Source organism: Giraffa tippelskirchi, chromosome 11 (genome assembly GCF_054371585.1).
Source record: "Giraffa tippelskirchi isolate mGirTip1 chromosome 11, T2T-mGirTip1v1.2.pri, whole genome shotgun sequence".
Lineage (NCBI taxonomy): Eukaryota > Metazoa > Chordata > Mammalia > Artiodactyla > Giraffidae > Giraffa > Giraffa tippelskirchi.
In genome coordinates, this window is record NC_137285.1 from 124586859 (window position 1) to 124613809 (window position 26951).

The window sequence follows — 26951 nt, forward strand, 5'->3', positions numbered from 1 at the left end:
TCTTTCTATAATTCCAGCATCTTACTATGACTATAAAGTCATATAAATCACATACTGAAAACAAAAGATACTAAGGTGGATGGCTAAAAACTAAAAAGTGAAATTTTTACATTCTGGGTAGGTCACTTACTTGACAGGCCATCTTTCTGTTCCTCAATTTTCTTATCTGTAAAATGGACTTAAGATAATAGTACATGTAACCAACTAGATTACTATGAAAATTAAGTGAAATCATTATGTAAACTGCTTAAAGATGATCTGTTATATAGAAAGTCTTTCATATACAGTAGCTCTATTTCTATTAGAATAGAATATCATTCACAACCATCCATGGTCCTGTGGACTATGGGAACAGAATGTTTTTCCAAATGTTATGAAATTCTGCAAGAATTTGAGGACTACAGCAAAACACCAACAGATACAAAATTCTGCTTTAAGAAACAATATAAAACTGACAGGAAAGGTGTAGGGGTTGGGAGAAACCGTCTGAAAATATTTAAGGAGAACTGAAATGTCCTTACATAGGAAAATCTAGAAATTACCCCCCCCCCCAAGATCTCATAGCTTGGTTGGACATGAAATATTTATTTAATTAACTGCCTGTTTATAATCTACATAATCTTTTTGGCTCTGAAGGATATTTTATTATGTGCTAGCTTAGAAACTGAAATTTTTTTTTTCATGGTGGAGGCACAGAGGTCTGTTTACCTTCCATGAAAATGGAATGAAGTTTACAAGTTTTGAGACTTAAAAAAAAATTAAAATAAGTTCTAAGATTGCCAGGAGAAATACCACTATCCTCAGATATGCAGATGACACCACCCTTATGGCAGAAAGTGAAGAAGAACTAAAGAGCTTCTTGATGAAAGTGAAAGAGGAGAGTGAAAAAGTTGGCTTAAAGCTCAACATTCAGAAAACTAAGATCATGGCATCTGGTCCCATCACTTCATGGGAAATAGATGGGGAAACAGTGGCTGATTTTATTTTTCTGGGCTCCAAAATCACTGCAGATGGTGACTGCAGCCATCAAATTAAAGATGCTTACTCCTTGGAAGGCAAGTTATGATCAACCTAGACAGCACATTAAAAAGCAGAGACATTACTTTGTCAACAAAGGTCCGCCTAGTCAAGGCTATGGTTTTTCCAGTGGTCATGTATGGATGTGAGAGTTGGACTATAAAGAAAGCTGGGTGCCAAAGAATTGATGCTTTTGAACTGTGGTGCTGGAGAAGACTCTTGAGAGTCCCTTGGACTGCAAGGAGATCCAACCAGTCCAGCCTAAAGGAGATCAGTCCTGGGTGTTAATTGGAAGGACTGATGTTAAGGCTGAAACTCCACTACTTTGGCCACCTGATGCGAAGAGCTGACTCATTGGAAAAGACCCTGATGCTGGGAAAAACTGAGGGCAGGAGGAGAAGGGGACGACAGAGGATGAGATGGTTGGATGGCATCACCAACTCGATGGACATGGGTTTGGGTGGACTCAGGGAGTTGGTGATGGACAGGGAGGCCTGGCATGCTGCGGTTCATGGGGTTGCAAAGAGTCAGACACGATTGCGCCAACTGAACTGAACTGAAGTGAATTAGTGAAAAGCAGATAACTAATGAGGTCTTTCAAGGAGGATACTGTTACAATTACAGTCAACTACCTATTCTCATAATACATCATAGCACAGTATTTAATGTGTTTATAGAAAGACACAGAATTTTAGCCAAGAAACTCTGGTACTAACTACCCCATTATTACAAGTTTTGTGACCTCAAGGATATGAATTTCTCTAATCCTCAAGATTCCTTCTAATAAAAGGGGGACGTAGTTGTGCAGTTCAAAGGTCATAATGATGCTGCTTCTCCTTGGAATATCCTCCCCTTCTCACAGCCCAATCAGTCTAGCTGACAGATCCTTGAGGATCCATTTCCTGATAACTGCTGAGAAAAACCACCCTAACCCACTACCAGAATTCTTCAATCCCATCATCTTACAATCAGTTAAATACTTCTATATATTCTAATAGCACCCTGTACTTCTTTCAGAACTTTTAATACACTGATTGCAATGGCCTATTTACCTGTCTATCCCTCTAGACTTTAACCACTGGAGGACAAGGCTCATATTTCATCTTTGCTATCCTAGTACGTGACACGCAATAGATTTCTTTTTTAAATGTTAACTGAAAGAATGGTTAATGCATGTGAAAACACATTAGAAAACATAGAGTACAGTACAAATGGTTGTTAGTGCCTTTAACCACTGACTTTTTTGAGTTCACTTGCATCTGAATTCTCAGCTAATTCTTTAGGCATGACTATCCATAATACTATTTAGCACATGACCACAGATCTGAGAAAGCCTCTTTTTTTTAATCAAGTGAAAGAAAAATTAGCAATACTTATGCCCATCAAATTCTCCCAACTCCCAAAAAAGGCAACAAAAGAAATTAATGTATTCAGTTTCTTGTAGAAAAAGGAAATATAAAAGGAAATTTAAATTTATATGCAGAGTGACAGTGAAGGAAAACACTGACAAACTTCAGCTTGATGAAAAACAAACGCCTCTAAGTATCTCCAATCAAATATGAAAAAGAATTTTTTTAAAAAAGTTAGGATTTGACTAACACAAGAAAATATAATGGGAGAAAATGACAAGAGGAACCAGAACAACAACTGGTAGATCAGAGAAATATGGGCTTCCCCATTGGCTCAGCGGTAAAGAAGCCTCCCACAATGAAGAAGACATGGGTTCGATCCCTAAGTCGGGAAGATCCTATGGAGGAGGAAATGGCAACCCACTCCAGTCTTCTTGCCTAGAACATCCCATGGATAGAGGAACCTAGTGGGTTACAGTCCATAGGGTCGCAAAGAGTTGGACATGACTGAGTGAGCACACACGCATGCAGAGAAATATACACTTAAAGAAAGCAACAAGCCTCCATTATCTACAAAATTAAATATATTACACACAGAAGAGTAAATAGGTTAACATGATCCCATAGATTCTTCCCACTGTTTTATTTTTAACTTTGAGAGTAATTAGAACTAAATACTTCAGGAAAGCTTTATTGAAAGGTTATATGTGAAGTCCTTTGCTCTAGACCAGTATTTCTTAACACCTATAGTGCATCTGAATTATCCAGGAAACTTAAAAACAAACAAAACACCAGATGCTTGGGTTCTACCCCCAAAGACAGAGTAAGCTAGTTTGGGGTGGGGCTGGATCTTTAGTGTTTCATTCAAAAATCTCCAGATGATTCTAATGTACTGTGAAAGTTAAAGGCCAATGCTCTAACAATAACCTGTAAGGAGTGTGAAGTAATCAAATCAAGTAAGGCAAGAAAGAAGCTAATGCTGAGTGTTTAACTTCACATATGAGAAGTGTTTAACTTCTCATTTTTATCCTTGCAGTAACTTGTAAGAAAGGTATTAATATCCCCATTTTACAGAAATCTAAGGCTAAAGAGAGTATTTGCCATTCACCAAATGAATAGCAGAGCCAAGATTCTAAAGTTCATATTTTTCCCTATTATCTTATGTTGCCTAGTATAAATGGAAGTTGTCTCTTCTGTGCAAAAAGCTGTGTTAGGAAATAGCTAACAATTGATTCTGGGTATAGGAATTTGTTTTATGAAACACTGATTATATACAAATTATAGACATAAAAATTTAATTCATTTTCTATAACTTAAAATTTTTACCTATCGCTTTAATCAATGTATTTGAAAAATTTAGTTCTCCTCCAAAATATTTCAATTAAAAGAGTCAATTAAAAAGGTCAACGTCACTAACCTATACTAAACTTAAGACATCCCAAAATGGGCCAAGAAAATGCTTTACAAAAACCAAGTTCAACCCTTACATAAATATATGTTAAAGACAAGAAGGAAAAAATTCTAGAGGTTTAAGCTGTTTTAAATTATTAAAGGAAAATCTATTTCTTAAATGCCAACAATATGCTAACAGAGGCTTCTGCTAAATTAGAAATCACAGTTGACTAACTATGGGGTCAGTACTGTTGGTAATATTTTTAAAAAATCCTCACTTGTATTTACTGAGTATCCACTTTCTCTAAGTTTTTTGTTTTTATTTTTTGGCTACGCCATGTGACATGTTGGGCCCTAGTTCCCCGACCAGAGATCAAACCCACACGCCCTGCATTGGAAGCATGGAGTTTTAACCACTGCACCACCAGGGAAGTTCCAAGAATCCACTTTCTACAGACATTCTGGGACATCCTTGCCAGGATGCTTACTAGGACATTTTCTTTTCCTGAAAAAATGGTTATCAATTCCACTCGGACCTCCAGGTATTATAGTATATTTTACTTGTAATTTCTAGGGGGAAACAGACATTTTAAATTGCAGTGACAGCTACAGGAATTAGTTTTGGGGATGATGACAAGCTGAATATTGGCTCGCCACAGAAACTTTAAAGTTGAATACTTTGGGCTATAATTTTAGGTATTTAATTTAAAGGGGTAATATGGAGATCTCAAAGTACAATCACTGTTGTTACCAGTTCTTACCTTTATTATAAAAGTAAGTATTTTATAACCAAGAGGAAACTCCATTCCACAAGCTATCCTAATCAGTTCCATTAACATACAAAAATTTGTCCATTATGAACATAATCTTTGTAAGAGCACAGAGTGTATTATACATCACTATAATTCTCACATGAGTGCTCAGTATTTGTTAACTTTGATTTTTTTTGCTAGATTTCTATTTTAATTTTGGTAGTCAAGCATTTCTTAAACAAAAAGTTACTTTATTACCTGGGTTTTTTTATTACTCTGAATAATCTTTTTGCTTTTACCCTTACCCCTCTACAGTCTACTTTTACAGAGTAGCCAGTGACTTCTTTTAAATCCTAAACCATAGCATGTCAAATCTCTGATCAAAACTTTCCAATAGCTTCCTATATTACTCAGATTATTCAGCTGGCCAGGCTCCTCCGTCCATGGAGATTCACCAGGCAAGAATACTGAAATGGGTTGCCATTTTCTCCTCCAGGGGATCTTCCATATCCAGGGATCGAACGCCTGTCTCCTGCATTGGCAGGCGATTTTTTTTTTACCACTGAGCCACCAGGGAATCCCATATTACTCAGAATAAAGGCCTAAATCCTTGTTACAGCCTGCATGGATGTGGACCTCTGTCCCCTAGTACTACCCCTCCGTAAGCTTATTTCCTATCACTTGCCCCCTCCTTCACTTCACTGTAACTGAGGCAGCCTTACTATTCCTTAAACATGCCAAGTACCTTTGAACTTCTCACTGCACTTGATGCTTGGAATGTTCTTCCCCAAATACATAAACAACATACTTTCCTCAATTCTTTTAGATATCTGTTCAAATATCCTTATCAGAAAGGCTTTTTTTTATTATCTTTCATAAAACATCAATATCCTAACATGTTCACTACTACTCTTTATTTCCCTGACCTTACTTTTACTTTTTTCCATGGCACTTACAGCCTCATGAAGTACTGTACTTTCATTTATTGCCTAACTTTCCACACTAGAATGCAAACTTCATAATGGTATGGAATTATGATATTTTGCTAATTATTGTTATCTCCAGTGCCTATAACACAACAGAACTAGGCATGTAGAAGGGGATCAATAAATATCTGATGAGTCAGTTAATAAGAACATGGTCAATATAATAATTTCTCATTTAACCAGTTCATATCCACTTGTATATGGAATCCTGACCATTCAGTGATATTAAAGTCCTACCGTGTTAGGGATATAAAGCACAAAAGGATAAATTAGGGGTAAGGTTAAATATGAAAGAAGCAGAATGGTGTAGGGTTAACAGCACAAATTCTGGAATTAAATAGATCTGGGTTCAAATTCTAGCTTCAGCTATAATCTTAAGCAAGTCACTTACCCTCTAAAACTTTGGTTTCCTCTCAGTGAGATGGATATACCCCTATCTACTTCACAGGGATACTGTGAGAATAAGTGAGATCAACACTTGGTACATTAAGTGGTTCTAACACATAGTAGCTGGGTAATTCGGAGAAAACTGTATAATTTCTGTGTCTCAGATCTTCTAAAATCAGGACAACAGCAGCAGACTTAGAGGACTGTTACATGGATTCATTTTTGTATTCAAAAATATCTAAGCACTTACATACTGTATGTAAAGTACTTGGTAAGAAGACAACAAAGAAATGTTTTAAACTTAGTATTTATAACTTATGACAAGTATTTATACAATGTGTAATAGGTAGTCTTGTACTATATGTTAACTGCTCTTCTTTCTTGGAGTATCATCTGTCTTTTATGTATCTAAATCAAATATACTCCTTTTTATTTTTTTGGCTGAGCCATACAGCATGTGGGATCTTAGTTCCCTGACCAGGGATTCAACCCATGTCCCCTGCATTGGAAGTGCGGAGTCTTAATCACTGGACCATCAGGGAGGTCCTCAAATATACTTCTCAAGGATTTAACTTCTTTTATGGCATTAAAATAATTATTTATATATTTGGCTTAGTTGCAGCACATGGAATCTAGTCCCCAGACAGGGATTGAACTTGGGGCCCCCGTGTTGGGAGCACAGAGTCTTAGCTACTGGACCACCAAGGAAGTCCCTTTTGTGGCATTTATAAACAAAGTCTTCCTTGATCATCCTATCTGAATATGATCTTATTCATTTCTGTAACAAATATATATCCTTGTGTCACTATTCATTTTACATCTCAATAATTATGTGAATCTTACTATCACGTAGCATTTGCATCTTTTATCATAATACTAATTTAAAAGCAGAGACATTACTTGGCCAACAAAAGTCCGTCTAGTCAAGGCTATGTTTTTCCAGTGGTCATGTATGGATGTGCGAGTTGGACGGTGAAGAAAGCTGAGCGCCGCAGAATTGATGCTTTTGAAATGTGGTGTTGGAGAAGACTCTTGAGAGTCCCTTGGACTGCAAAGAGATCCAATCAATCCATCCTAAAGGAGATCAATCCTGAGTGTTCATTGGAAGGACTGATGTTGAAGCTGAAACTCCAATACTTTGGCCACCTCATGCGAAGAGTTGACTCATTGGAAAAGACCCTAATGCTGTGAAGGATTGGGGGCAGCAGGAGAAGGGGACGACAGAGGATGAGATGGTTGGATGGCATCACTGACTCGATGGACATGGGTTTGGGTAAACTTCGGGAGTTGGTGATGGACAGGGAGGCCTGGCGTGCTGCAATTCATGGGGTCACAAAGAGTCGGACACGACTGAGCGACTGAACTAAACTGACCTACCTTTCATGAGAATGTGATTCTTTTCCTCAGCTATAAATTTTTTGAAGTTGAGAACCATATTTTATATCACTTTATATTCTCCAAAGAACCTACAGTGGTAATACATACTGTAGGCCCTTGATACTTATGGAATAAGGTATGTGATAAAGTACAAGATTAAGATTGGCTATGAGTCAAGAACTATGGTTGACATGGAATATGGAAGAGACGTGGTATGGAAGAGACACCATCTCTACCTAATGCTTAAAGTAAGTATGTCTTCTCAGCACATATAAAACAATTTTTTTCACATACACATGCAACTCCACTGTGAACAGTACACAAGTTTTCACTGAGTTGTTATTGCTGATGCCCATCAGTTATCATTAATTTCTCACAAAGTCCTCCTCTCTCTTTCAAACAAATCCTCTTCTTCTGATAAGTATTGATGATTTTAGAAGATAAAGATCAAGGAGTGTTTCAGTTCTATTTCATTTTCCAGTAATGCAAACTTACAGAATATAGCAAGAAGGGTAACACCCACACACTGAATACTTTACTAAAAGAATGTATTAATTATCAGATGAAAAATGAGGTGGAACCTTAAATATTACCTTATCATTACCATTTCCTTTAGCAATTTAAATATCAGACCACTTTCACAAAGAAAACAATATTACTGTTTTTTTTAAGAACAAATTTAGAAAAATTAAGGGTAAATTTTTTTTCTTAGGCTGTGTTTCCATGAGGATTTTAGAGTTAAATGCTTAAACCAAACTAAAGAGCAAAAGGTTTTAAGCAAAGATCATTTTTAAATAAGAATAAGTAGCACTATTGAGTAGGAATAAATTTATTTTAAGCCAAAGCTCTCAGGCACTAAGATCCAATTACTTGAACCATGGTTAGATATTAAATGATGCATTAGTAAAATCTCTCCTAGAATTGTTTAAAAAGGAAAACAAGCAATAGAGAAAGCCCATTTTAAGCTTTTAGTATATGTATTATAAGCCAGTACATGAGGGAGTGGGGAGGAGGAATCCAATTAGCAGAAAAAACTAAAAAGACATCTCTGTATCTGTAAAGTACAATTAGATGGTACCTTTAGTACTGATAAACATGTCTTACATACAGAATGACTTCTGTGTACCTTCAGTGAAAAGGCATAATTTTGTCAAATAAAATGAATACAATGCACAATCATCAAAAGGAACTCTGTTTTGCAAACACATGGCTGAATAAACACACACAAATGGTTACTGAATAGCTCACAAGAGTGTAATTCCCAATGTGTTCCAGGATAGTGACTGGACTGTAAAATTTACCTGGTAAATTTCTGAATACCAGCACCATTTCTAAATTGTGACTGACCTACAACAAAAACTCGGAAGGGATTTGACATTATTTCTTCAAAATCATTTCTGTTGATATGTTACTCACTGACCAAATAATTTACTTCAAAAATCTACTTATATTGATCTTAGATAAGCAACAACATACAGAATCCAGGAATAAACTAACTTTCAATATTAAATAAGACTAACTATGTACATGCTAAATAGTCTCAGCTATTTATCAGATATTTTAATTTTTACCCCAGTTCAAGATAGACTCCACTTTTGGTAACAGCACAGCAGCTTGTACAGGACCAACACTCTTGCAGACAGCAATTATTAACTCTGAACGACTATTTGAAGACTTTGAAGAGCAACAAGAGGAGATGCAAACTAGAAGTAATTCAATCCTGGGAAAAACGGAACCCACACTCAATGGGTGAGAGTCATGCTTATTAACAGGTTTTCCCAAGAGCCAATCCTAGCTTGTACAACAAAGGGTGGTTAGAACTCAAGCAAAAACTAGAGTTTTACATGTTTGAGGTGTCAACTGACTATCAGGATGGCTGTACTGACGAAGGAAATAACAAAGAGGAGGGAGCCAAGAGGAAGGGCCTTAAAATCTACACATAAAATTCCTACAAATCCTCAGTTAACTCCTTAATGGTACATATGTAGGAGAAGCTCTAAGGAGTCACCATGTAGGTGACTTCAAGGAGCTACTTGAAAGCAAAAGCTAGAAAGAATGCTGAAAGAAATGAGCAGAGATTTCAGCTACTGCCTGCATCAGGGATATAGTTTAGAGTTTGAAGCTCACCAAGACAGGAAAGCTTGCTAAACATCTCAGGCTTTCTACAGGCCCACCCAAACAATGCATACTATCAAGACTACACAACTTCATGATGATCAGCCAGCAATATAACAACCTGCCATAATACAATCCAGAATTTTAGAGAAAAATAACAGAAACCAGAATCTCTATGTATACACTATGCCAAGCATACAACCAAAAATTACTAGATACATGAAAAAGAAAAGAAAAATCTACCTAGAGTCAAGAGAAAAAGTAAACAGCCAACAGAAATAGGCTCTTAGCTGACCCAGATATTGGAATTTGTTGTTGTTTAGTCACTCAGTCATGTCCGACTCTTTTGCGACCCCATGGACTGTAGCCCGCCAGGCTCTTCTGTCCATAGGATTTCCCAGGCAAGAATACTGGAGTGGGTTGCAACTTCCTTCTGCAGGGGATCTTTCTGACCCATGGATTGAACTTGCCGTCTCCTGCATTGCAGGTGGATGCTTTACTGCTGGGCCATCAGATACTTCCCATGGTGGAATTAGCAGACAAGAATTTCAAAGCAATTACTCAAATATGTTCAAGAACTTGAAGGTAAATGATGGCCATAATGACTGAACAGACGGGGAATTCTGACAGAGAAATGGGAATTTTAAGAAATAAAAAAAATTAGGACTGAATTACAATATCTGAAATATATGAAATAATAAATTCACTGGATGGACTTCATAACACTTTAGATACGGCAGAAAAAGGACCAGTGAACTTGAAGACACAGCAATAATAATATGTAATCTGAAAAAGAGAGGAAAATAAGATTAAAAAAACAATGAGTGGGATAATATCAAGTCATTTAATAGATGTGCCACTGGAGAAAATAAGAAAATGGGACAGGAAAAATACTTTAAAACAACACATTACCAACAGAGAATGATATAAACTAGAGTTCCCTTCTCATTAAAAACAAATGGAAGCCAGAAGTCAATAAAAAGGCAACTCTGAAGTACTGGAAGAGAAAAATCTCTTTTCAAAACAAAATTTAAAAACTCACAAAAACATTCTTCAAAATTATTCTACAAATGGCCTTTTGGCATATGTGAAAGCAGAGAGAATTTATCACTAGGAGACCCCTGAAACAAACAGTAAAGGAAGTTATTTAGGCTAAAGAAAAATATCAGGTGAAACTTAAGATCTGTAAGAAGGAATGAAGAGCACTGGAAATGGTAAATATATAGGTAAATAGAAAGGATTATCTTTTTTCTTCTCTTAATTAAAGTGAAAATTAAAATATTTATTGAGCTTCCCTGGTAATCTAGTAGTTAAGAATCTGCCTTGCAATGCAAGGGACACTAGTTAGATCCCTATGCTGGAAGATTCCACAAGCTGTGGAGCAACTAAGCCTGTATGCCACAACTACTGAGCCTGCACTCTATAGCCCATGAGCTGCAACTACTGAGCCCATACACTGCAACTACTGAAGCCCATGCACCTAGAGCCAGTTCTTCACAAGAGAAGCCACTGCAATGAGAAGCCCACACACCACAACTAGAGGGTAGCCCCCCATGAGCTACAACTAAAGAAAGCCGACATGCAGTAGTAAAGATCCACCACAGTCAAAAAATAAAAGAAGTGAATCTTAAAAAAACACCCATTTAATACGGAGGTTTATAAAATATGTAAATACAAAATATGTGACAACAAGAATACAAAGGACAGGGTGCATAATCTTACACGAAATGGCACAATACTAACTCTAATTTAACCCCTAGAGCAACCACTAGAAAGGTTATGAACAAAAGCTAAGGATCAAAAGAGGAATTAAAATACAACATAAAAATATTTGATTAAAACAAAAATGACAGAGGGACAAGTAGAGAACAAAGAGCAAATGACAGAAATAAACCTAACTACAATTAAATCTAAATAAACCAAACACTCAAATTAAAAAGAGATTGTCAAACCAGAGGGGGAAAAAAAGATCCAACTGTATAACATCTACAAGAGACCCACTTTACAAAGGAAAAGAGATACCAAATAAACAATAAGTAGAGAGCTACTGTGGCCATATTAAGATCAGATAATGGAAAGGAGTATTTTTGGAGATAAAGAGCAATATTTCTCATTATTTTAAAAATTAACACATTAGGAGGATAACAATGTTAACATGCATGCATCTAATAACAAAACTTCAAAACACATGAACTAAGGAATTCCCTGGTGCTCCAGGAGTGAGGACTCCATGCTTACACTGCTGAGGACCTGGGTTCAATCCCCGGTTGGGGAACTAAGTTCCCATGAATACAAATATTGTTATAGAAAAATTTAATACCCCATTCTCAGTAATTGATTGAACTACCTACCTCCCCAAATTACTAAGGCTATCTAAGATTTGAACAATGTTATCAATTGTTTTGACCTAATTGATATTATTTATAGAACACTGTACCTGACAAATGCAGAAATGTTTTTCTTTTCCAGGGCACATGGAACATTCATCAACATAGGCCACAGGCCAGGCCATAAAACAAGTCTTGATGAATTACAAATAACTGAAATGTTACAGAGGATATTCTCTGATCACAGCAGAATTAAATTGGAAGCTGTAACAATAAAATATCTAGAAATGCCTCAAATATTTGGAAATCAAACAACTTTTTTCTATATCTTCATTAATGTGGTCATTACATTTATCAAAATTCATCTAATTATAAACTCAATATGTGTATATATCACTATACATAAATACTTATCTTAATAAACTAATGGAAAAAAGTTCAATATAAGTTTAGCTAAATTAAAACAAATTCAATGTATCTTTATCTAAGTTGCAGTCAAGGTACTGAATGAAGGAAAATTCCCCATGTAACCTAGATTTTTCAAGCTTGTTTAGTCTAGCTTAGCAAATTCTTAAGACACAGTCAAGCACAGTCATTAAATTATTAATCAAGCTCAGTATGTTATTCTTTCATTCAATGAACATTTACTGAGTTCAGTCTAATGGGAGGCAGAACTGACAAAAAACTTCAATATTAAAAGTGCTACTACAACAACTAGGAAAGGCACTTAATCTACATTTGATGATGTTTAAACTGGGCTTTTAATTACAGATAGCATATAGGGACGAAGGAGTGTGTTAGAAAGGACAATCACATACAATGAAACTGTGAGAATGCAGTAAACTTCAGGCACTTTAAGAAGTATTGTATGGGTATGTGGTGGCCGAAGATTAGGATTGTGATATATGGAGGGGCCAGATCACATATTCTGAACACGAGAGCGTAGCATACTAAGGAGTTTGCTTAAAATTCAGGATAAAATTCACAGATGTAACCTGAGCAGATCTGTATTTTAAAACAATCACTCTGGCACCAGAATGGAGAGTAAACTAAAGTTGGGCAACATTGGAGCAGCTATCAGTTAAGTTATGGGAACAAGCAAGGCAATAGACAAGTACCTTAATACACCAATGGGGAAAGGAGAATCAACAAGACTTGGTATCTAAATGATGGTCCTAAAGTGTAGATATAACCAAATCAAAAGAGCTTCTGGGTTTCACTACATTTGTCCTCTTACTTTATGAAGACGCATTTTGACACTTGGGACACATGACATTTAATTCCTCATGTTTTGAATTTGGCTTCTACAAAAGATTGATGGGTTTGAGTATAGGAGCCCTGTCTTCTGTATCTAACAGGGATTAGCGAATTAATACTTGTTCAAACAATTATCACACTGAATATATTTGATATAATTGACAAACCATCTCTGTGGCTTTCTATGTCTTTTTACAAAGTATGGTTTGCATGAGAAATCCCTTGGTATTCTTATTAAAAATGTAGATTTGAGGATACTAACCTAGACTTACTGAATCAATATCCATAAGTCATGCCTCAGGAACTAGTAGTTTATATAAACTTTCAAGTAACTGATGCACATTAAAACTGAGAACCATTAATCTCTAATCCTAGGAAAATAAGCACTGAACTCCAACCACACAAGCTGCATTGTCCAGTCAAGAATTGGGCAATGGTTACTGGGCAGATTTGATAAAGATTTTACTTAGGAAAATTTGAATTTTTCTATACAGCTAATATACCAAGTGGTATCAAAGACTATTTTTTTAAAAAACATTGGGGTGACTTGTAGTGCAACTAAAAAGATAAACACTTCCATTTAAAAAACACTGGTCATTTAAAAAATTAAGTTTTTAGAAGTTATACTCTAGCTGATTAGTTTTAAGTTCCTTTATAAAACCTAACTCAAGGAATAGATAATCTATAAAAAAATGGATTATGATTTATTTCTTATCTAAAAGTTAAAATCAGTCAGTAATTTTCACACATGGCAGAAATGCATTCTATATGATGAACTATCTACAGTTAGGGGGGAAGATTTTAAATCTATTATTTAAATGTATTTATTAACATAAGATTTTAATTGTGTGTTTTTTTAATTTTTTTCATTATTTCATGGGCATGTGAGAACCCCAGGATTTCTTTCTTCCTCAACTTAATTATATAAGCTGACAAAGCATAGGTCTTTAAATATTGAAATAAAATTCTAACACATCGTGGTACTCTCTATAAAATAAAAAGTAATGGTTTTTTGTGAGTTAAGAAGCTACAAAAAAGTTAAAAGGCAGTTCTGTTCCAAAGTTTGAAAACAGCAATTTTAGTCACATTTATATTTAAAAAATAACAAAATCAGGTCCTAATAGAACAGGAACTTTAGCAAAACCACACGTTCAGACATATCATCTAAATAAGGAGAAATAATAAAGTAGCAAATGGGTTTTAAATTCAGGATAAGATTGTTTTGTAAAAAGTCTCTCTTCATTATCAGTGGCTACCAATGTCTGTCTGTACAGATTAGGCTTCTAGAAAAAACTGCATGGCAAGTGATGAAAATGTTCTAAAGCTGAATTATGGTGATGGTTGCACAATGATGTAAATTCACTGAAAATAACTGAATCGTACACTTAAAACAAGTGAATTTTGTGGTACACAAATTATACCTCAAGAAAGCTGTTTCTAAACCTATGAGATTACTTAAGGTTGGGACTAGGGGACCACAGCAACCCCTTCCTTAGACATTAACCCAGATCCAAAGATGTCTTGGAGAAGTCCATACTCTAACATATAAGCAACTCTTTCACATCCTTATCAAAATATCTGTAATAGAGAAAGGTAGACGAAGCTACCCACTTCTTTGTCCTAATACAGTGACATATGATAATATTACGGCAACTATTATTACTCAAACTGTTTAATAAATTCCTTATATATTGGCAGGCTCTGAGAATATATAATTTTGATGGGAAAGCAATTTCAATGCAATGTGGTAAGTATTATCACAGGGGTCAAGGATCCGTGAAAGCACAGAAGAGAGTCATTTATCACTAAGTGATAATACCTGGAAGTATGGTGGAGAATGGGCTTCCCTGGTAGCTCAGATGGTAAAGAATCCACCTGAAATGTGGAAGACCTGGGTTCGATCCCTGGGTTGGGAAGATCCCCTGGAGGAGGAGATGGTATCCACTCTAGTATTCTTGCCTGGAGAATCCCCACAGACAGAGGAGCCTGGTAAGCTACAGTCCATGGGGTCACATAGAGTCAGACACGATCAAGCAACCAAGCACAGAACAGCACGGTGGAGAATGAAAAGAAAATACCTCTCAACAGCTGACATCTAAACTGAAACTTAAAAGTATGGGTAGGTATCAGTAAGGAAAGAAGAAAATGAGTATTCTAAGCAAAGAGAACACAGGATGAATACAGATATGGAGCCATGAAACAGTATACTATGAGGAGGGAATTAGTGACAATTCAGTATTAGTTACATATGTTTCAAGGTAAAGAGAACTGGGAAGAGCCAAAAATGAAAACAACATAGACAATTTTTCATAAAGCTCTACTTACTCAGTTTCAAGGATTTAATTACCCTTTACTGATAACATACAATTTAAAACATAATTTATTGGGAGGTAAAGCCTATAAATCTGGGACCAGTACTCTATATGGTATGTAGACCTGAAGAATTAAGCAGGTAAGTTTTTGGTTACCCCATCTTTAAGGTAACAGCTTGATAAACTGAGGTCTCCTCATATTTTCCTGTTACCCAAAACAGGAATAAACACTGTTATAAACACTGTTACAAACACTGTTAATACCAGCAGTTACTAAGGATAAAATAATCAGAATGTATTTTTATAATAAGCAAAATACAAAGCCTGAAAGCAAATACTTGTTTTATCATAATCTTATCATCAAACACTAAAATGAAGAAAATTCACCTTAAAACAAGGCAGTAGGGATGCAGTGAGAGTATGGCAAGTTTACAACCCAGCAATCATTTTGTAATCATAATGAAATGCTCATTCTATGAACAACCTGAAGTTTGACAAGTCTCTTCTCTCTTTTTCCCAAACTATGCCACATTTAGATTTTTTACTGTTCACTGTAGTATGTTGCTAATTCATGAGGCCTGCTACTGTCAACTGGAAGAAAATCTTACACTAGAGAATAGAAAACTCATACAATTGTTTTAAAATATATTTTTTCAATTTGATAACTTCAACTCACTCATTCTCAAATAACTTACCTGCTTTACATTGTATCCTGCTTTTGCACTAGTTTCAATAAACATAACATTCAGCTCTTTGGCTTTCCTCTCTCCTTCCTCAATTGAAACTTGCCTGTAGAAAAATTAAAAAAACCAACTTCACCTTTTTGAAAGATGATGATATGAAGATTATAAACAAGGTTCTGAACTTTTCTTAATATGGTGCCAGTTATACAGGTAAGACTAGTTTGAAAATTTATCAAACTACAATATACTTAAAATTTGTGCACTTCTTAAGTCAGAAAGACAAATACCACATGATATCACTTATATGTGGGATCTAAAATATGATATAAAAGAAACAGACTCATAAACATAAAGAACAAATCTGTGGCTGCTGAGGAAAGGAGGGATGGAGTGGGAGTTTGGGGTCAACAGATTCAAACTATACAGAGTGGATAAACAACAAGAACCAGATGTAGCATAGGGAATTATATTCAATATTTTATGGTTAACCATAATGGAAAAGAATATATAAAAAAAGAATGCATATATAACTGAATCACCTTGCTATACAGCAGAAATTAACACATTATAAATCAACTACACTTAAAATCTGTCCACTTCCATATTTTCACCCAACTAAACATTTTTTAAAGGCAATTTTTTTAATTATTTGCTTTTACCTGCTGAGGTCACTTTTATTTTTTAAATTTTAAAAACTTTAATAGCTTAATGGATTGGCCAAAAAGTTCATTTGGGTCTCCTGTAACAGTTTACAGAAAAACCTGAACAAACTTTTTGGCCAACCCAATATTTTCTAATATCAGATTATAAAAATTTTTTTGTGATTAAAAAATTTTAATGTAAAATAATTTTTAATGGCTAGACATTTATCGATTTTAACCAGTCTCCAAGTATTAAAAATGTATGTTGCTTTCAAGTTTTACACTACTGTAAAAAATGTTGCTATGGACAACTTTGTGCTTTGAGCACTTTGGATCATTTCTTTAGGTTGGATTTTATGGATTTCTGTAAGTGGAACAAGTGAATCAAAGACACGTATGTTAAAGTTTCTTGATACACAGTATTAATGATCCTTTTACAGGGAAGTTTCTCAAGATGTCAGTTCTTCAAGAGCAGTATTCTCTCATTTCTCTTGGTGTTCCTCAGTTCAGTTCAGTCGCTCAGTCGTGTCCGACTATTTGCGACCCCATGAATTGCAGCACGCCAGGCCTCTCTGTCCATCACCAACTCCCGGAGTCTACCCAAACCCATGTACATCGAGTTGGTGATGCCAACCAACCATCTCATACTCTGCCGTCCCCTTCTCCTCCCGCCCCCAATCCTACCCAGCATTAGGGTCTTTTCCAATGAGTCAATTCTTCGCATGAGGTGGCCAAAGTATTGGAGTTTCAGCTTCAACATCAGTCGTTCCAAGGAACACCCAGGATTGATCTCTTTTAGGATGGACTGATTGGATCTCTTTGCAGTCCAAGGGACTCTCAAGAGTCTTCTCCAACACCACAGTTCAAAAGCATCAATTCTGCACCGCTCAGCTTTCTTCACTGTCCAACTCACACATCCACACATGACTACTGGAAAAACCATAGCCTTGACTAGACGGACTTTTGTTGGCAAAGTAATGTCTCTGCTTTTAAATATGCTATCTAGGTTGGCCATAACCTTCCTTCCAAGGAGTAAGCGTCTTTTAATTTCATGGCTGCAATCACCATCAGCAGTGATTTTGGAGCCCAAAAAAATAAAGTCTGACACTGTTTCCCCATCTATTTCCCGTGAAGTGATGGGACCAGATGCCATGATCTGTTTTCTGAACGTTGAGCTTTACGCCAACTTTTTCACTCTCCTCTTTCACCTTCATCAAGAGGCTCTTTAGTTCTTCTTCACTTTCTGCCATAAGGGTGGTGTCATCAGCATATCTGAGGTTGATATTATATTGATATTAATGATATTTCTCCCGGCAATCTTGATTCCAGCTTGTGTTTCTTCCAGCCCAGCGTTTCTCATGATGTACTCTGCATATAAGTTAAATAAGCAGGGTGACAATATACAGCCTTGATGTACTCCTTTTCCTATTTGGAACCAGTCTGTTGTTCCATGTCCAGTTCTAATTGTTGCTTCCTGACCTGCATACAGGTTTCTCAGGAGACAGGTCAGATGGTCTGGTATTCCCAACTCTTTCAGAATTTTCCATAGTTTATTGTGATCCACACAGTCAAAGGCTTTGGCATAGTCAATAAAGCAGAAATAGATGTTTTTCTGGAACTCTCTTGCTTTTTCGATGATCCAGCGGATATTGGCAATTTGATCTCTGGTTCCTCTGCCTTTTCTAAAACCAGCTTGAACATCTGGAAGTTCACGGTTCACATATTGCTGAAGCCTGACTTGGAGAATTTTGAGCATTACTTTACCAGCATGTGAGATGAGTGCAATTGTGCGGTAGTTTGAGCATTCTTTGGCATTGCCTTTCTTTGGGATTGGAACGAAAACTGACCTTTTCCAGTCCTGTGGCCACTGCTGAGTTTTCCAAATTTGCTGGCATATCGAGTGCAGCACTTTCACAGCATCACCTTTGAGGATTTGAAATAGCTCAACTGGAATTCCATCACTTCCACTAGCTTTGTTCGTAGTGATGCTTTCTAAGGCCCACTTGACTTCACATTCCAGGATGTCTGGCTCTAGGTGAGTGATCACACCATTGTGATTATCTGGGTCGTGAAGATCTTTTTTGTACAGTTCTTCTGTGTATTCTTGCCACCTCTTCTTAATATCTTCTGCTTCTGTTAGGTCCATACCATTTCTGTCCTTTATCGAGCCTATCTTTGCATGAAATGTTCCTTTGGTATCTCTAATTTTCTTGAAGAGATCTCTAGTCTTTCCTAATCTGTTGTTTTCCTCTATTTCTTTGCACTGATCGCTGAGGAAGGCTTTCTTATCTCTCCTTGCTATTCTTTGGAACTCTGCATTCAGATGGGAATATCTTTCCTTTTCTCCTTTGCTTTTCGCTTCTCTTCTCTTCCCAGCTATCTGTAAGGCCTCCTCAGACAGCCATTTTGCTTTTTTGCATTTCTTTTCCATGGGGATTGTCTTGATCCCTGTCTGCTGTACAATGTCACGAACCTCTGTCCTAGTTCCTACTGCCCAGCAATCATATAGGTGTTTAATGAATAAGCAACTATTCTAATTAAATGGGTCTAAACTATCAGCTGATAAATCTTGCTTCTTACAAAACAGAAAACCAAAGCAATGTAAGAGAATTTCTACAAGCTTGCACCACATCTATCCTACAATTTACTTGTGTGTGTGCCTCATATTCTACCTCTAGACCCACGACTGTGGAAGAACTGTCCTTATTCCTCAAACTTATATCAATGTAGTCGATTCCACTCTCTTCTTGTCTGCTGCTGCTGCTGCTAAGTCGTGTCAGTTGTGTCTGACTCTGTGCGACCCCACAGACGGCAGCTCACCAGGCTCCGCCATCCCTAGGATTCTCCAGGCAAGAATACTGGAGTGGGTTGCCATTTCCTTCTCCAGTGCATAAAAGGGAAAAGTGAAAGTGAAGTTGCTCAGTCGTGTCCGACCCTTAGCGACCCCATGGACTGCAGCCTACCAGGCTCCTCCGTCCATGGGATTTTCCAGGCAAGAGTACTGGAGTGGGGTGCCATTGCCTTCTCCATCTTCTTGTCTACAAGAAGATATTATTCTACAATTTCTCCACCTTCTAAAGCAAAGTCATTCTTTATAAATGATACTTCAACTGTTAATGCTTTATTCTATCTTCTTGTTATATCCACTCATTGTCTATGTATTCAGGTATAAATTTTTGAAAATACGTTTTTTTAACCATTTGAAAGTAAGCTGACAATCAGATGCAGAATTTTAAACACTTCAGCAGTATGGATTTCCGAAAAACAATGATTTCAGATGCCCTAAAACTTACTCGTTGGACCTTTTCTCTATCTACAATTACTGCCTTGGAGATCCTATGCAGTCTCATGGCTTTAAATATCATCTATATGCTGATGATTCTCGACTTATATATCTAGCCTGGACTGCTGCTCTGAACTGCAGGCTCATAGCCAACTGCCTACCTGACCTCTAATTATTAGGATAGCTAACAGCCATTCTACACTTAAGATGACCAAAAGCTGAAGTCATGATATTCCCTCCCAAATTGTTTCTTTACGCAGTCTCTCCTGTCTCAGTTAATGATGGTTTCTCAGGCCAAAAATCTAAGGGTCATTCTTGATGACTCCTTCCCCAACATCATACATTCCATCCATCAGTATGTATTCTGTCCATTGCATCAGTATATCCTGTCAGTTCTATCTTCAAAATATCTAAATTTGACCACTGATCACCACACAAGTTACCACTATCCTGGTCCAAGTCATCATTATTTCTTGCTTGGAATAAAGTCTAGTTTATCCTCCTCTCTTCTCCCCTTATGCATTTTCAACAGAGCAAACAGTGACCTATGAGAAGCTACTCCTCTGCTTAAACCCTCCAATCTCATCCAGAAAGTTTTTACTTTGTGCTACATGATATGGCCTTCATTATCTTTCATTTTATTTTAGCTTCATTTCATTTCCATACTGTTCTTTCCATCATTCTCTTTATCAGTTATATAGGTTTCTTTGCTGTCTCTCAAATAAGTGTATTTCCAACTCAGTAATTTTGTATTTTCTGAGTCATCTGCCTAGGACCTTTTCTTCCTCAACATACTTGCATAGTTAACTCCCTCACTTCCTTAGCTTCTTTACTCAAAAGTTACCAGTTATCTTTTCAGGGAGGTTTTCCACTGCTATTCCATCTAATATTACAAACTTGTCCTTAACACTTCATATTCCTTTTCCCTGCTTTATTTTCACCCTTAGCATGTATCACTATCAAACATGCTATTTTTTTCTTTATTTACTTATTGCCTGGTTTATTCACTGGAATAAAATCTCCTTGAAGATTTTAGTTCACTATCGTAAGAGTAGCATCCTCTGAAACATACATGATACTCAATAAACATCTCCTGAATCAATGATTATTAGTCCATAAACCCTACATGTGAAGGATTCCCGGTAGAAATTCTAACTAGTTGTAGAAATATAAGTCACATCAATAAAATGGTTGAAAGTTAGCTATACCAAGGTTCACAACTGTGGTTTGGATTTGTCAGAAGCACCTAGAAGTACTGGGACTTCCTAGGTTGTGCTAGTGGAAAAGAACCTGCCTGCTAATGCAGAAGACACAAGAGACACAGGTTTGATCCCTGGGTCAGGAAGATCCCCTGGAGGAGGCCATGGCAACCCACTCCAGTATTCTTGCCTGGAGAATCCCCATGGACAGAGAAGCCTGGCAGGTTACAGTCCACTGGGTCTCACAGAATCAGACATGACTAAAATGACTTAGCACGCACATACCTAGAAAGATTAATTAAAACATTGATTCACGGGACCTACTTTAGATTAACTGAATCTGGAAGGAGGCTCAAAAATTTTAAAGCTGATCACAATCCTCTATAGCCAGAATCTTAAGAAAGGGTCCAATATACCTCGTTTACCAAGTGATTCTCAGGTTTGAAACATCTTGGAAGCACTGGGCTACAGAGGACAAAAAGAATACTGAGCATCTAAGTGCTAAGACACTGTAACAGATATATTCTGGTCTTTCCTTCAAGTTTTCATGAAAAAACTAATTGTCAAAGAAAGTGGAAAAGGTCATTTAACTTTAAATTGCTGTTATTAAAATTTTTGCTGATTACAAAAGTAATTTTTAAAAGACCATTACAATAAACTCCTATATAATCCCTCTCGCTTCCCAAAAAATACTAGTTAAGTTTCATGTATTCTTACACAGATTTGTTCTAGGCCAAAGAACCACCTTATTTATTTATTTGTTTTAAAGACAAAGGATTCAGGTACATGCATCGATCAAGGGTTTTTCTTAAGCTTCATGTGTAAGCCAGCAATAAATTCCTTTTTTTTTACTGACTAGAAGAATTTCATTTATATTAATAAAATACTACTACTACTAGCAGTCATTTAGACTGATTTTAATTCTTTAATATTACAAATAATGGTGCAATAATAATTCCTGTATGTTCATCTTTTCACATTTCTATGGGTATATCTATGGAATAAGTTACTGGAGGTGGATTTCAGTCAAAAAGTATTTTAAATACTGATGTTAAACTGCTTCTGCTAAAAATTGTATTAGTTACATTTTCAGTGTATGAGAGCTCTTATCTATTCAGACGCTTAATGATACAGTGCATTATCAATCTTTTGAATAATAGCTAAACTAATAGGTGAATACAATTTTTATATTTATGTATTCAAACTTATCAATCTTTCCCTTTAAGGCTTTAGGATTCCATGTTATGCTTATGCAAGGCCACCTACTACCAAAGATTTTTTTTTTTAATGCTGTAAACATTTAAAAAAAATTTTTTTCCTCATTTAAAAATTATTTTATTGGGAATTTCAGATTAATAGATATACACTATACGTAAAACAGATAAACACCAAGGACCTACTGTATGGCACAGGGAACTATACTCAATATCTTATAATAACCTATAATGGAAAAGAATCTAAAAAAAGGATAAATACATATATATGTATTAATATAACTGAATAATTTTGCTACGTACTTGAAACACTATAAATCAACTATATTTCAATTAAAAAAACAAGGCAACTGTTACATTAATAAAATAAAATAGATGAAGTAATAAATAATAATAAAAATAGATGCAAAAATAAAATTATTTTAATGGAATGAACAAGACTTCGATTCTTTTATTTTTTTAATTAAAATTTTTTTAAGACTAATTCTTTTAAATGTGAAAGCTAATAGGCAATAGTCTGGCAAAAATTACTGAGAAAGAAGTTCTAAAGCGATGGACAAATATTATCTTAAAGAAAAATTACTATAAACATAATTTAGATAACTTTCTATATCTGTATACTCAACTGCTGCTACTGCTACGTCGCTTCAGTCGTGTCCGACTCTGTGCGACCCCATAGACGGCAGCCCACCAGGCTCCCCCATCCCTGGGATTCTCCAGGCAAGAACACTGGAGTGGGTTTCCACTTCCTTCTCCAATGCATGAAAGGAAAAGTGAAACTGAAGTCGCTCAGTTGTGTCCAACTCTTAGCGACCCCATGGACCGCAGCCTACCAGGCTCCTCCGTCCATGGGATTTTCCAGGCAAGAGTACTGGAGTGGGTTGCCATTGCCTTCTCCATATACTCAACTATTACGCAGTAAAAGAAGAGACGCTTGTATTCATCCTTTTAGATAACTCCAGCTATAAAGAGAAACAAATATATATATAATCTTTCTTTTAATAGTGAAGGTATCCTGGGACTCTCCACTACAAGAATATATACATATAAGATCTTCAAATTCTCATAGTGAAGATAAATAATGAAAATTTATATAAGGGCATCGACATCCAAAAAATGATTTTCATAAAGAAAAGATGAAGTCATATGCTGAATTTACTTTTAAATAAAGAAAGACCTTCTTGCCAATTCCAAATGAGGTACTGTAGGCAGAAATAGGCTTTACATTTCATAAGTCTTTGAACATACTTATAACATTTAAATTAACAGCAAAAGTTCATTGCTGGAATTTCAATATCCAACTAATGAATAAACAAATAATAAATAGTAAAAACTTCAAATATTAAATTATCAAGATTACTTAAAGCAGAAAGAATAGTAGATCACTAAGGAATGCTAAAGGCAGATATTCAAGCCATGGGTTCTACAGTGAATGTTAATACATTTTGCATCCTGTGACTTGAATAAGTCTTTGCTCATTTGACTAAGGTATCACAATCAAGCTATTCAGTTCAACCTCACAGTCTGGCTCAACCATACAATTAAAAAAAAAGAAAAGAAAAAAACTACACTACTGAATTATAATGAATATTTATAAGGCTAGCAAAAGAGTATGCATTTAATCATTATGAATACTTTTTTAAAGATAGGATTTATTTTAAAATACATTTTGTTCTCTAACAGAATACTGCTTTTATTTGTTAATATGAGGCCTAAAAAGTGCAAAATAGCTATCAGCTTCATGTGTAAACAATCTTGCACGAGTTATTTATATATGGGCTCACACAAACAAAAAAAAATTGTTTTCCTTTAAGGACTGAGTTTAATGGGTTTTTTTTCCCCCCACACTGCAGGGTTTGTGGGATCTTAGTTTCCCAATGAGGGATTGAACCCATGCCCCTTGGCAGTGAAAGCATAGAATCCTAACCACTGGACAACCAGCGCATTTCCAGGACCGAGTTTACCTATTTCAGGTTCTTACATTAAAGAAAAGGGATGGGGGCATAAGATTAAGGTTTAAACAAGTCTCCTTTTAAAACTAACAAAAATAATAGGATACACTAACAAAAATAATAGGCTGCTTAACAAAGAAATCAAACATTCCATATACATATGAAATCATTCCATACCTCTTGTCAGCAAGATCTGTTTTATTTCCTACTAGCATGATGATAACATCACTTCCTCTTTCTGTTCTGACATCATCAATCCATTTTGTAGTTTGCTGGAAGGAGTTAACATCTGGTATATAGGAAGGTGGACAGAGATTAGTATTATTGCAAGCAACTTCCCAAGTGAAGGACCAAAAAAGGAAAAAAAAAAAAAAGCACTGAAGTTGGAAGGGAGTTGGCACATTAGAACCCACCTTTAATGTGCCTGCAACATAACTCCATTTTATCTGAGTACAAATATCAGTGATCTAAACAAATCACAAGAATAAAATCCACAAGGTACCTTTTATAATAGTTTAAAATTTTTGGACATGACCAGGTGAGTATAATATACTATATGTAACTGAAAAAAAATATTTAAACAATGAAAGGATAGCTATGGCAGATAATATGGTGTCATGTTGCCACAATGCTCTTTTGATTACTTACACATACCAAACATGACAAAGAAAGCATCTCCAAAAGTACATCAGCCAGTAAGTCCCAACACATCCACAAAATTTGTAAAGCCTTTCAATAGCTTTCAACACCACTCTGTTTGCATGGCTTATTCAGTTTGTGATCACTTTAACTTGGAGTTTATTAGTTTAATGTACGAGAATCACTTATAACAAAACCCATCTTCTCCAGCCCTGGATTCTAAGTAGAGTACTTCAATAATTCTTACAGCAGCTAAAGAAAACAATTTGCTAATATTTTAACCACATGTGCACAAATTTCAAAGAATACACCAGGTTTTACTTGATTTGGTTAAAGTAAGCACAAACATTTTAAAGCTGCAAAACTTGTGACAGCACAATAATGAACATACATTTTTAAAACAGGTAGCAACCCAAAGAAAAGCTTCAAGAAAACAAGGACTGCATTTGGCACCTAACCAAAATAAAAAGTTTCTGAATGCAAACCTCTAACTTATAATTCTGCCATTGTAATTATTCTTAAGTAAATATGATTTCTGTTTGAGCAAATCTGTAAAAATGTATGCTAATATTATAGTTTATGTTTTTAAAGAAGTCCAAGATGTGGTACTATCCTGGTTTTCCTATAAATTATGGAGCACTATATGGAATGATACTTAATATTGCCTAATATATCATAAGTCAATTTACAAAGACAATTTTAATCAGATAGCATTTCCCTGTCAGTCATCAATGCTCTATTCAAAATTTACAGACACGTAAAATGCCAAAGGCATTATTATTCAATCTTGAGGGAAAAGAAAAAGGAAGACCATCACTTGTTTTAGTCTCTGATTTAAATGTTTTTCTTAGAGAGAAATGAAAAGTGTCATCTGCTAGCAACAAAGTAAATAAACCAGTCAGAGAATTCAGATTTCACTTAAATGAAAATAATTAATAGAAATTAAGTTTTCTCTGCTCTTCCTCTATAGAGGATGGCTGGAAGGTGAAAGCAGAGAAAAGCTGGTTATCAGAAGCTTTTGACAGCCTCAGTAGAAGCTTTGAAGGATGTGGAAAACTTGGCGAGAGACATAAATGCAGATTATTTTATTTTAGAGAAATCTGAAATCAAATTAAATAAAAAAGGAGACACTCTTTCAACCACAATTATGGTGTAGCTTAGGGATAATAGGATACTAAGAAAGCCTTGGAGAGGGTTCATAATTAGACCCAAATGAAAATTTCTGGGGCAAAAAAACCCTGGCACAGTAGAAGTAAGATATCTTGGTACAAACAATGAAGCAAATACTCTGACCTAGCTGGTCTGTGACAAGGTTTGGTATGATAAAACTCAAATTTTACATGCCGGTATAGAAAACAAGCACAAAACAAGAACATGCATGCAACTAAGCTAAAGGTTGAGAGAAGATTAGAAATGCGTAATTCCCCCCCCACTCACTTGTGATATCATAAACAACAACTGCCACAGTGGAGTCACGAATGTAGCTAGGAATCAAGCTCCTGAACCGCTCTTGACCTGCTGTGTCCCATAATTGCAATCGTACCTAACAATAAAATCAGTCAAACAAGCAAGAAAAATAAGAAAGGTCAACCCGTTGCAAAATACCTACTTGTGATATCGTAAACTACTACGGCTGCAGCAGAATCACGGATGTAACTGGGAATGAGGCTACGGAAACGTTCCTGACCCGCAGTATCCCACAGCTGCAGCCTGATCTGTGGGATGGGAAAAAATAAATAAAAAAAAAAAACAAAAAACAAAACTCATACTAAAAAGAAAAAAGAAATAATGTTTTTAAAGGGAGGAGGGTGGCAAGGAGGTAAAAAGGAAACTCATGCAAAAGGTTGCAGGGATGTGAGGAATGGAAACAACATAAAATTCCTTTCCTTTTTCAAAAGGGAGTAATATTTAAAATTTGCTTGCTCTGAAGGTACATAACTCAAAAAAAAAAAAAAAGCAACAGGAAGATTTGACAGGACGAGAAGTACTGCTTCCTTTTTATGCCCCCTCTCTACAACCTCTCTTTGAATCCTATACCTTCCAGACAGCACAAGTAGACTGCTCATGTT

The 26951-nt window shown here is 35.9% G+C and overlaps 1 protein-coding gene across 6 annotated transcripts in view; it reads right to left on the reverse strand.

Moving 5' to 3' along the window:
* Positions 1 to 26951, reverse strand: part of RAB6A (RAB6A, member RAS oncogene family) — an 89711-nt gene that overhangs the window by 6476 nt on the left and 56284 nt on the right. For 3 of the 6 annotated variants that reach the window (XM_081539551.1, XM_081539553.1, XM_081539550.1), the window contains 3 exons: positions 26320 to 26425; positions 24421 to 24532; positions 15967 to 16060 (listed from right to left, as the gene is read on the reverse strand). The exons of 1 other annotated variant lie outside the window; for it this stretch is intronic. In XM_081539551.1, coding sequence (XP_081395677.1) covers positions 15967 to 16060; positions 24421 to 24532; positions 26320 to 26425 — 312 coding nt within the window. Of the gene's footprint in view, positions 1 to 15966; positions 16061 to 24420; positions 24533 to 26319; positions 26426 to 26491; positions 26598 to 26951 lie in introns of all 6 variants that reach the window. 2 more of the 6 variants (XM_081539554.1, XM_081539555.1) reach the window with 1 other exon arrangement.